Source organism: Brassica rapa, chromosome A02 (genome assembly GCF_000309985.2).
Source record: "Brassica rapa cultivar Chiifu-401-42 chromosome A02, CAAS_Brap_v3.01, whole genome shotgun sequence".
Lineage (NCBI taxonomy): Eukaryota > Viridiplantae > Streptophyta > Magnoliopsida > Brassicales > Brassicaceae > Brassica > Brassica rapa.
The window spans coordinates 7,332,206-7,343,394 of NC_024796.2; the positions used below are offsets into that span (position 1 = coordinate 7,332,206).

Here is an 11,189-nt window from a genome sequence, read left to right on the forward strand (position 1 = left end):
AATAATTTTATGTTTTCACTGTTTATTTAAATCTTTTTTATGTTTATTATTTATATATTAATTTATTATTTTATATAAAATATTAGTTGAATTAAAATCTTATACATTTAAAATGAATATTAATTTATTTTGTTACAATTTTATATTATCAATGATAAGTATAGATAGAATAATATTTTAATGTTTATTAATGAAAAAAATATAATTGAAAAATACAAAACAATATGGTATGTTTATTTTAAATATAATTTTTTTTGTCAAATATAAATTAAAACTTTGATAATACTAATTTATCTATAATTAAAAAATAATATTTTTTTTATTTATAATTTTTCAAATTTATTGCTCTATCAATATGAACAGAATTACATTTACAAAAAAAATCATGACGGTAGAAAGAATAGATTTAAATGTGAAAGTAGAAAGTCGTGAAAAAACGGATACCAATCCTTCTATCCTATAAGCTCAAACCACCTTTGGAGCAATCCTGCATTATGGTGTCGATGACTGTATCCGAGAGACACAATTATATTCTGCATTTTCTTATCTATAATTTTTTGAAGCTGAGTCGTAGACGTCTAACTCATCTCAGGCCTTCTTGCATTTCTTTTTCTCCAAACATGATAAATGGTCGTTTGAAAAATCATCCTAATCAGTAGTCAAGCCGTTGAAGTATGTTCCCGTTAACCATATTAAGCGTTTGAATCCAGTCAGGGTTCGTTCTCCCTCCAAAGAACCCCTCAACAATTCTTCCCAGACCGTAAATGATTATGAAAAAGCAAAAATAAGGTGATCTCCTGTCTCATCCCTCTCTCCACACAGCCCACAACCATGTATGTTAGTAAATCCCTCATTCTTCTTCTTATCTCATGTGAAAAGTCTATTCAATACTTCTAACCATGTGATGAATGCATAATTTGGCACTCCTTCCGAGAACCAAACTACATTACACCACTGAACTTTATCCCTTCGAGGCATAATTTACTTCCATGTGGTTGCAGCACAGAACCAAGTTTTGCATTTGGAACCGGTTCTACAAGAATTTGGTTACAAAAAGTTTGAAAACGCCTAGTGCGTATACCTCTCAAATACCTTCTATCCGGAGTAACAACTACAGTAACTAAAGCCTTGCGAAGGAGACTGAGATAGGTTGTCCCAGCAGCCCCCGGACAATCTCCTAAGAGTATCTCCAATGTATATCTTTATATTTTCCTCTAAAATAGAGATATCTATTATAGAGGTGGATTTGCTCCAATGTATGCCTCTATAATATAGTTCCTTTATTTTATAGGAAAATATAGAGGAATCATACTTTTTACCTTTATATTTAGAGATGAAAATAGTAAATCTCTATATTTTCCCCTATAAATAGAGAAACTCTATTATAGAGGCATACATTGGAGCAAATCCACCTCTATAATAGAGTTTTTCTATTGTAGAGAAAAATATAGAGATAAAAATAGAGGTAGGTTGGAGATGATCTAAGCCCTCTTCTTCTTTAGGATAACACAAATCTTTCAAAGTTATTTTTGGTTTGTGAGTTTGTGTTGGTGATCCTGGTAAAAAAAACACACTACGCATTTTCTCTATTGTATCAAAGCACAAAGCACTTGATGAGTATAACGTACAGATACAGCGACATAGAGCATCCATGTATAATATTTCGGACGCTGGTGAAGAAACTTTCAAAGCTACCATTGACAGACACAAAAAATATATTATTTTAATATTAATTGTGATGTACACTATTATAATATCACAAAACATAAAATTTAGTGAGATAGTTTTACTTTTTAATATTTTATTTGATATTAAAATTATAATAAATTTGGTGTTTCATAGAACTTGGTCTATGTACTTGTATGACGAAAAGTTGTTCTGAATATATTAAAATGTTATCTTATCAATCTTTAGAAGCAAAATTAAACAATAAAAAAAACTTGTGCGAACAATCAACTTGAATTACGCTAAATAGATGTTTCAAAATATACGAAAAATAATAGTACTATAGAACTCGGCTGAGCATTTCATTTTACGACCTTTGTCTTTTATTTTAGACAATTAGCTAGCACTTTGTCTTTTTTTTTTAACCAGTCTTTTATTTTATATATACTTACAATTTATATATACTTACAATTGTAATGCTGTTTAATTTGGTTTATTTTCTCCTAGTATTTAAGGGATGAGAGGATCTTGTTAATTAGATTTACTTACTGTCATTTGCTGATATGTCTAAACAGATAGATAGACCTACATTACTACAGTAATAAATATTAGGGAAACAGTAGTAGCAGTTGTAACAGTCTTACGGAGTGATTAGTCACGGCTGTAGATGCTCTAGACACTAAAGCCATATATGTCGACTAATCAAGTTTTTATTTCTTTAAAAATTTCACAGCAAAAATATCTCTACAAAATTAAAATATAGCTGTAGAGAGTTTTATTTCCAGAGCAAAAAGATAGTGCTTTACAAAACTACAATAAAATAATCTACATCAAATAAATATATGGCTTAAATTCTACATCCAAAAACATAAAGCTACGGTTCATTACAATCACTGCCTTAACATTAACATGTCTCTGATAATCATTTTAAAGTATACTTATTACACACTTTATTTGGTGTTTTGGTGTTTTATAGGAGTTGGTCTATGTACTTATACGACGAAAAGTTATTAAGAATATATTAAAATGCTATCTTACCAATTTTTTGAAGCAAAATTAAACAATATAAAAGTTCAAAAAGAAGAAGTATACTTATTACTTTTATTACACAAACTCGAAACCACGAATAGATGGTAGTAAAAAAATAAATAAATATAGTCAAAGAAACGAAATTTTATCATGTTTAGCTGACTTTTTTACGTCTGATAAAAATGTTTGTTCAACATTTGTCTTTTTTTTTGATAAGTATGTTAATTATCATTAAAATGAAACAGTCGTAGATTAAGATCTACATCACACTAGACAGTATGCTTGAACCATATTTGCATTAGCCCACCGAAGTTGCTGCGATTCTTCCTTGCTAGGATTAATTGTATTCCTGAGGAGTCTGTCAATATCATTGCAGAGCCTGGCCGGAGTGGAAGAGATGCCTTGATGAAGACGGTTGTTGCGCTCGATCTAAATACTGTATATGGTGGCCTGAGCTGCAAGGCGTCTAAGTGTGAGAAGGCTCGTTGTGTCTCTAGCGTGGAGCCAAGCAATAAAATCGGACCAGGTATGGAAGTAGAAGGGTCTATATCCGAGGCGCCTAGTGATGATGTACTACTCGCTAAATGAGCACCTAAGGAGGAGGTGGTCTCTGTTTTCATCATAAAGATTACAAAGCAAACAAGTTTTGACAATGTTTATATCCCAAGCAGCTAATCAACATCGGGTTGGTAATCTATCATGGTTCGCCACCCACATATTGAAGGCATGCTTGGGAATGTGTCCACTGAACCAGATAGTAGATTCCCAATCTACTTTAGTGCCACGACATCTCATACAGTCCCAGGTTTCAACATTTGTCTTGCATCCACGCGTTTGTACCGGTCGATGGTGAAGCTTGAATAGGCTCACTATTTGGTTTGAGCCCAACTCTCTTTATCAAATCTTGTCTTTAACGTGGAAATGTACAAACCATTGCCACTTTCTTAGAACCTTATCTTGTGTTGGGAATTTCCCTTCTTTTTTTCTTAATGATCAAAACTTCTGTCATTACAGGTTTCGCATATAAGAAAAAACAACTATATGAGTATTAGTTATGACAATCAACTGAAATTGTGATGTATTGATTACTACCAAAATTTTAAAAGAATTATATTTTTTTTTAAAGAACAGGTCGCAGCAATATTTGATTTTGTATAACCTTGTATATAAGTCTGTAACTGTTTGATTCAATTATTGTTCAATCTTAAATCATAAATCAATAGCAATGACAAAATTCATAGAAAAATAATTATTTGGAAATTACATTTATGCTGCAAACATAAAACTTGAAAGTTGAAGCCAATAAAATAACAAAAACCCCATCAGAAGAAAAAAAAGAAAATGAATTTCAGTTACAAAAAAAGAAAATAAGACGAAAGAAAATGAAAATGAAACAAAACCAAGATGAAAAAGAAAAGAGATAGAGAGAGAGGTGAAAGGTAGAGAAGGTGGTGGCGTGTAGTAACAAAGTCTCTGTCAATTTTTTTGATAAATTAATCATATACTCTGCTGACACTCCAAGATTTGAAACAGCCTTATCGATACTTTTTCTAAAAAGATAAAATGGGGACTCTTCGTTTTCCAAATAAGTACTGTATACGTACTAATAATGTATCACTTACTATAATACTATTGTTTAGATTAGTTGTACAATAAATAATATTGTAACCCAAACGCGTAATATACTAAACAGAATAAACAAGATCGTAGACAAAAATAAACGACTGCTAAATAAAAAGATACAATCTGCATCCTCTCTTATATTTTTATCACTGACAGAGAATACCACTGCACTTTTTCTCATGCACGCACGCATACTCAGACAACAACAAGAGCCCATTCATTGTTTCTTTAATAATTTAATGACAGAAATACGGATGCTGCATGATTAATTTGTATTTTAATTCGGTCGATAGAAAAATCTCGAGTGTATAAAAGAAAATATATCGGCAAACTAAAAAATATGATGTAATAATCTGCTTTGGCTTTAATCTCTGTACTACAAGACAAGGCAGGGAAAAACCACAGATTCCTATGAAAGAGTAGACGTACCTGTCTGTTTATTATAATTATTATCTCTACGACTTTTATTTACTTTCAATACAAAAAAACTCCATCTATATCGCCGTTTTTGATTTATCAAATCCCTATGTATACAAAATAAATATAATAATACAAAATAAAAGGAAAATAAAATATCCATCCACGTTACCATATCAAAAGTCCCTTACTCAAGAACCCTCCATTCTATTTATATGTGTGTATCTCTTCAGAAACATTTGGAGTCTCCTTAGGGTTTCATTAAAAGTGTAAGATCTTTCCTTCATGGACATTCCGTACTACCACTATGACCACGGAGGAGACAGCCAATATCTTCCTCCGGGTTTCAGGTTTCATCCGACAGATGAAGAGCTCATCACTCATTACCTCCTCCGTAAGGTCATCGAGGGCTGTTTCTCAAGCCGTGCCATCGCAGAGGTTGATCTTAACAAGAGCGAGCCTTGGCAACTTCCCGGTAAGAGAAAACAAACCAATTCTTTACTTCAGTTATATAGTTCTTGTAACTTTCTGGGTTAAATCTTGTATTCTCTTAAATCTTTTAATTAACTAAATCACTCGCATTTTCTTTAGGGAAAGCTAAGATGGGAGAGAAAGAATGGTATTTTTTTAGCCTCCGTGACCGGAAATATCCGACGGGACTGAGAACGAATAGAGCAACGGAGGCTGGTTACTGGAAAGCTACCGGAAAAGATAGAGAGATTTATAGTTCAAAGACTTGTGCACTTGTTGGGATGAAGAAGACTCTTGTCTTCTACAAAGGACGAGCTCCTAAAGGAGAGAAGAGCAGTTGGGTTATGCATGAATATCGTCTTGAAGGCAAATTCTCTTACCATTTCATCTCCAGAAGCTCCAAGGTATCAATTAATTTGAACCTTTTATTATCTTTTATTTAATTAGTTATAATCTTTTGCTTCTTTTCTCAAGAGTATGACATAGTCGGTGACGTTGAGTTTTTGTTCTGCTTTTTTCCTGCATTTGATATTGATGGCTGAAAAAGCACGGCTATTTTTTAGGGTTAAAGTGAGAGCATCATGTTTTTATTGTTCAATCATAATGGTGATCTCCTAAAGCAAGAAATTTTGAATATTTTTGACAGAAATTATTAATATTTCCTACTTTTGGAAAAAATCAATGCAAAACCCATATCCAATGTAAACCCATCTTCAGGATCTTCTGACATATATATAGATATATTAAATGGAGTTTCTGTAAATTTAATTAATTTTCCATATCTATTTGCAATAACCGATGAACATTCCCTCTATGCAAGCGTTTACACGATGGTTATTTTTGATATCCACTCCTTATATTTCCAAGATCTAACATTGACTTTCTCACCATTATATAAATATCTAATTAACTTTCTTACAAATTCTTTTTTATTCCCTCAGGACGAATGGGTGATCTCTAGGGTTTTCAAGAAACCCGGGTTAGCTAATACCGGAGGCTCAGCAGAAGCAAGTATTAGCGTTAGCAATGGTACTGGTACATCTAAAAAGACAAAAATACCCTCGAACATCTCCACAAACTACCGTGAACAACCAAGCTCTCCTTCCTCCGTCTCACTTCCTCCTCTCCTTGACCCCACCACAACCCTCGGCTACACCGACAGCAGCTGGTCCTACGACAGCCGTAGCACCAACACACCCGTCATAACCACCGCAATAACCGAGCACGTGTCCTGTTTCTCCACTGCCACTACTACAACTGCCTTGGGCTTAGATGTTGACGTCGACTCATTCAACCATCTTCTACCGCCTGTGCCGCCGGGGTTTGACCCTTTTCCTCGCTTTGTCTCGAGAAACGTCTCGTCTCTATCTAACTTTAGGTCGTTCCAAGAGAACTTCAATCACTTTCCTTACTATGGGTCGTCTTCTGCATCCACCATGACCACACCCGTTAACCTGCCTTCTTCCCACGGTGGCACCGGGATGAACTACTGGCTACAGACGACGGCGGAAGAGAACGAGACAAAGGCCGGTCTGCTTAACGGTGGACTTGATTGCGTATGGAATTACTAGTCACGGAAAGAGGCGTTCACTAATAATTGTGTTCCCGTTAGGGTTTCTTATGTTTAAATTTCTAGGATGGTTATGATATTTCTAAGTGTGTCGAGGAGCTTAATAACTCCCCTAGCTTGTTGTGTTTGTTTAATTATGTAGTTTTGTGTATCCGACCGTGTTAGTTTAAGGTGCTCAAGAAAGTGTTTTGTGGACTATTTAACGTGTGTTTATCGTCGTTATGTATTAATGTTTATGGTTATGTTGATTAATTTTGAGTTTTCACAAATTTGCTATTTCCGTTGAAATTTGACAGTGAATGCGTTGTGTCACTCGTATATAACCCGACATAATGGATTTATTTTATCAGTCCCCTTTCTGTACATTAGTTTTCGTCATGAAGTGCTATGGCAGATTTGTTATGGGCGGTTATGCATAGGTTTTCAGATAAAAATTTCCGAATCTTAATACGAAGAATAATAGTCGCCAAATTAGATGATTGCTATAATTAGCTAACGTATGTGGCTAGTAATTTGTGCAATTAAAGATGCTCGAATGTGACACGTGCACGTAGACTTGTTCGTTCTAGCTAATGTTAACTTATATAAGGAAGGAAAAAAAACGTTATAAGGAAGGCGCGCTGCTAAACATATAAATATGACTTTGTGTCGGTTGATGATCTCTCTTAAACAATGTTTCAAATTTTTAAACTAAGTGCATAAGTACTTATGTACTTGTAAATCCAGTGGTTCAATCAGTCTATCAATCAAAACTGAAATCAGTTTCAATTGGCTTTTTTCTTTCTTTCTAAGAGTATTTCCAACTCAATACTTGTTTTAAGAAGAACAAACCCTCAAAATAAAGATTTAAGGATTGATTACTTCAACCACGAATCCTCAAAAAAAAATTCTTAAAATTTTAGTTCTTTACGTTATAGTCTTTAAGGATATTAACAAAATTTGTTAATAATGATAAATTTCACAAATACATATAAAATATACATTTCATATTTTATACAACACACACTATTAAAATATTATATAATAAAATATAATATAAATTACATATATAATAAAACAACACACATGCATATTTTTTTTAGAAAGTTATATGCATATAAAATACCTACTACTCAAGCATATTTCCGTATTTTTATTTTTATTTTGTATTTTATTTACATATAGAATGTATTTTATTTTATGTGAGTTTTATTTAATGTATTTTCTATTGTGTGAACTTTATTTTAATGTTATGTAATATTTATCATATTATTTTTTATTTTGATGTACTTAAGTTATTATAAATTAAGCTTAGTATATATATTTGTGAAAAGAAAAAAATACAAGGACAAAAATGAAATAAAAATAGTTTTGAGGTTGCGTTGAAACTGAGCAAAACCTTGAAATTTAAAGATTTGAAGTTAGGTTGGAGATGCTCTAAGGACTGAGGACAACAATTTGGGGATCGACTTGTTTAATATAACATGCATGCAAATGTTAACTTCTTTCAATAATGTAAAACTTAAGTTGGAACACTCCCATGCATTGTTTAGCCATTAGTTTATTAAATAATCACAGAGAAGAACAAGTTGTTAATTTGCTATCAAGAATTTTGAAACGGAGATGATGACTTTGATGCGCATGCTGACGAACGGACCACTCTCAAGTTCAGGTCTTGTACAACAGTCCACCTCACTTTCAGAAGGATGGCTTTCATGTTTCTATTTTTAGAAAGAGACATAATTAATAACCTCTCTCTGTTTATTACCATTATGCGTTTCCATTTCACGTGTGTGTCGTATAAACATATATTGTATATGTATGTGTTTAACACCGTAGCACCACCACCATCATGATTACCATCGTCAATTATTGCTCTTGTTGCATCACCAACCTATGCTACCTAGTCCTAAGACAAATTCGTGGTCACATACTCACATTTACGTCTCGCTAAATGGCAAATTTTCATGATGCCAATAGGTATACATACGCATGCTTATTATTTTGAGCTTCCTTTGGTTACATTTGTAAAAAAAAAGTTGTTTGATAGAAAAAATAATTTCTGGCAGAATATTTGTCAATACGTCTCCATAAAAATAAAAGAATAAAGGAAACTGATCTTGGCTGGATAAAATTGACCAAAATAATGTAAGATGAAAATCAGCTAGTTTACTAATTTTATCTCGTAACTACATAATGTACTATAATTTTAAAGAGTCCAGAAATTCAACTGCCCGACTATTTTCACTGTTAAACGATACAGTTAATCTTTTTATTCTGAACATGGCTATTAATTTTAATTTTAACTTTGCTTTTTTTAAAAGACATCTGACTTTGTTCTCATATCGCCCACACCAATTACAATTGAGTAGTTACTATGAGATCAAATGCTGAGTTTTTTTCGAGAAGAACAAAAAAAACACACACACACACACAAGCCTTTATGGCAATTGACTTATAATCCCAAAATTTTCACCAAAATTTGTAAAATAAATCAATCCGTACGATTTAATACATGTCAACATAATATTTCAGTCTCTGGGAATTTTAGTCGTTGCAGTGGAAGCCAACTAATCCAATTTTGAACCATACCGTTGTATTTGAAGGACGGATAACAATATTAAAAGAGTTTGCAGCGGACAAACCAGTTGCTTCTTCTTGTTTTTTGTACGTACGATTACAAACCAAAATTATAACTAGTGAAAATGGTATTCTCTGCAAGTTAATTAGTTGATCCCATTCGATGCAATCGTTCACATTCTAACTCAATAATTTGGAAAAACCCATCAGATACTTATAATCTTAATGTATTTAAAGCCTTGGTGTTATGTAATATACGCTTTGAAGTGACTACAAAAAGCCAATAAATATATAAGTATATTGAATTGCCATTTTGCACCGATAAACAACGAATCTCTCATAGATATGTATCAAAGTCATGTTTTTTTTAATATTATCAATATGATCATGTTTGTTTTAGTGCAATGATATATATGGTATCTGCATACATATACAGAAATACTGCTTTAGCTAGATAAAGAGGTAAATATAAGGGTTATTTTGTCGGACTAAAACTAGTTTTAAGTATTTGTAATCTTCCCACCAAGAATATTCTCCAAATTTCTATTTATATCGAGAAATAATTACAAGAACCCTAGTTATCAAATATAAGTACATGCCAATATGCATGTTTTGCAGCAAATGACAAAACCTGTGAGGGGACAAATATCAAAAAACAACATCAAACTCCGACGGTGATGATGGGTCCTTATGTGGTCGTGGTCCCAAAAAATCGGATGCTCCATGTGCCAAGTGGCGGATGCATACCCGCTGATTGATTTGGCCGGCGAAGTAACGGGGTCACGTGATACGAGCATTCATGCAGTGTGTGTATACGTACTAATGAGTGGAGAGAGTGAACGTGGTGCATGGAAATGGCAATCCACGCTTCTACGCGATCGGAACTTGGTCTTGGACGATATAGCATTCACGTATTTAAAGTTTCAGGGTAAAAATGAGAAAAGAAAGAAAATGAATCGAGAGAAATTTAAAGTTGGAAGAGAAATAAATCAAATTATTTTAACAAAGAAAACAAATCGACATTGTTATAGTTAAAAAAAGCTAGGGTTTGGACGCTTTCGGGAAGAAAGACAGCTGTGTATGGGCATAGGGATATGGGTCTTGATGAATGCGGCCTGATCATGTATATTTATGCATATACTTGTTTCATGTAGTACTTGGATGATTGCAGTAATACTGGTGCAATTTTCTCAAAAAAGTAAATACTGTATCACTAATTTTTAAGTTTTACTGCTTTTAGAATTAGGTTATTGCTTTTAGAACTAGGTTTATCAATAAAATTATGGTCATATTATAAACCATTTTATATTTTATACCATTTTATATGTATGTTGATTTCATTAAAAGAAAGGAGAGAGTTTGAATGGATTTCAAAAATGCATGAGGTTAACCAGCCATGAGACTATAGTTGACCCTTGCCAAAATAAAAGTTGTATTAGGCGTCTATTCTATGAGAGAGATGATTAAGACCAAGAGAGCCAAAATAGTACTGATCGCTGGAGTCCTTCATGTTCTGCGTTGTTAAGATTGTATCCCTTTTTTTAATACCACGAAGTTTGAGGCTGAAATTTGTAATTTCTCTAGACCCAAGAACATATCATGTAATATTAGTTTCGTCTCCTCTCATCGGTCATTGGAACCGAGAATCTCTGCCACAATGGCCAATATTTTTTCATGTTGAACTAACAACCTATAGTAACGGGGAATTAAGTTCAAGGAAGCCATATAATTTTCATAAAAGGAAACTAAATTAAAGGCTGTGTCCCATTTTGCAAATGAAACAATCTAGTTTCTATGATAAATCATTTCTCTCTCCTATTTTTTCTCAACCTATTTTTTTTTGTAGCGAGCTATT

General features: G+C 32.9%; 1 protein-coding gene across 1 annotated transcript; it reads left to right on the forward strand.

Moving 5' to 3' along the window:
• The first annotated feature begins 287 nt into the window (after positions 1–287).
• On the forward strand, positions 288–11,189 carry LOC103852001 (protein CUP-SHAPED COTYLEDON 2). The gene is made up of 3 exons (XM_009128879.3): positions 288–5,209; positions 5,326–5,609; positions 6,147–11,189. Exons 1-3 carry the CDS (start codon positions 5,020–5,022, stop codon positions 6,774–6,776), a joined length of 1,104 nt encoding a protein of 367 aa, XP_009127127.1. The 5' UTR covers positions 288–5,019; the 3' UTR covers positions 6,777–11,189.

Bases quoted from the DNA above. Each gene is read 5' to 3' on its own strand.
- LOC103852001 (XM_009128879.3), top strand. From the start codon at position 5,020: ATGGACATTCCGTACTACCACTATGACCACGGAGGAGACAGCCAATAT. The intron at 5,210-5,325 runs GTAAGAGAAAAC...CATTTTCTTTAG, and splicing joins CGAGCCTTGGCAACTTCCCG to GGAAAGCTAAGATGGGAGAG. The intron at 5,610-6,146 runs GTATCAATTAAT...TTATTCCCTCAG, and splicing joins TCATCTCCAGAAGCTCCAAG to GACGAATGGGTGATCTCTAG.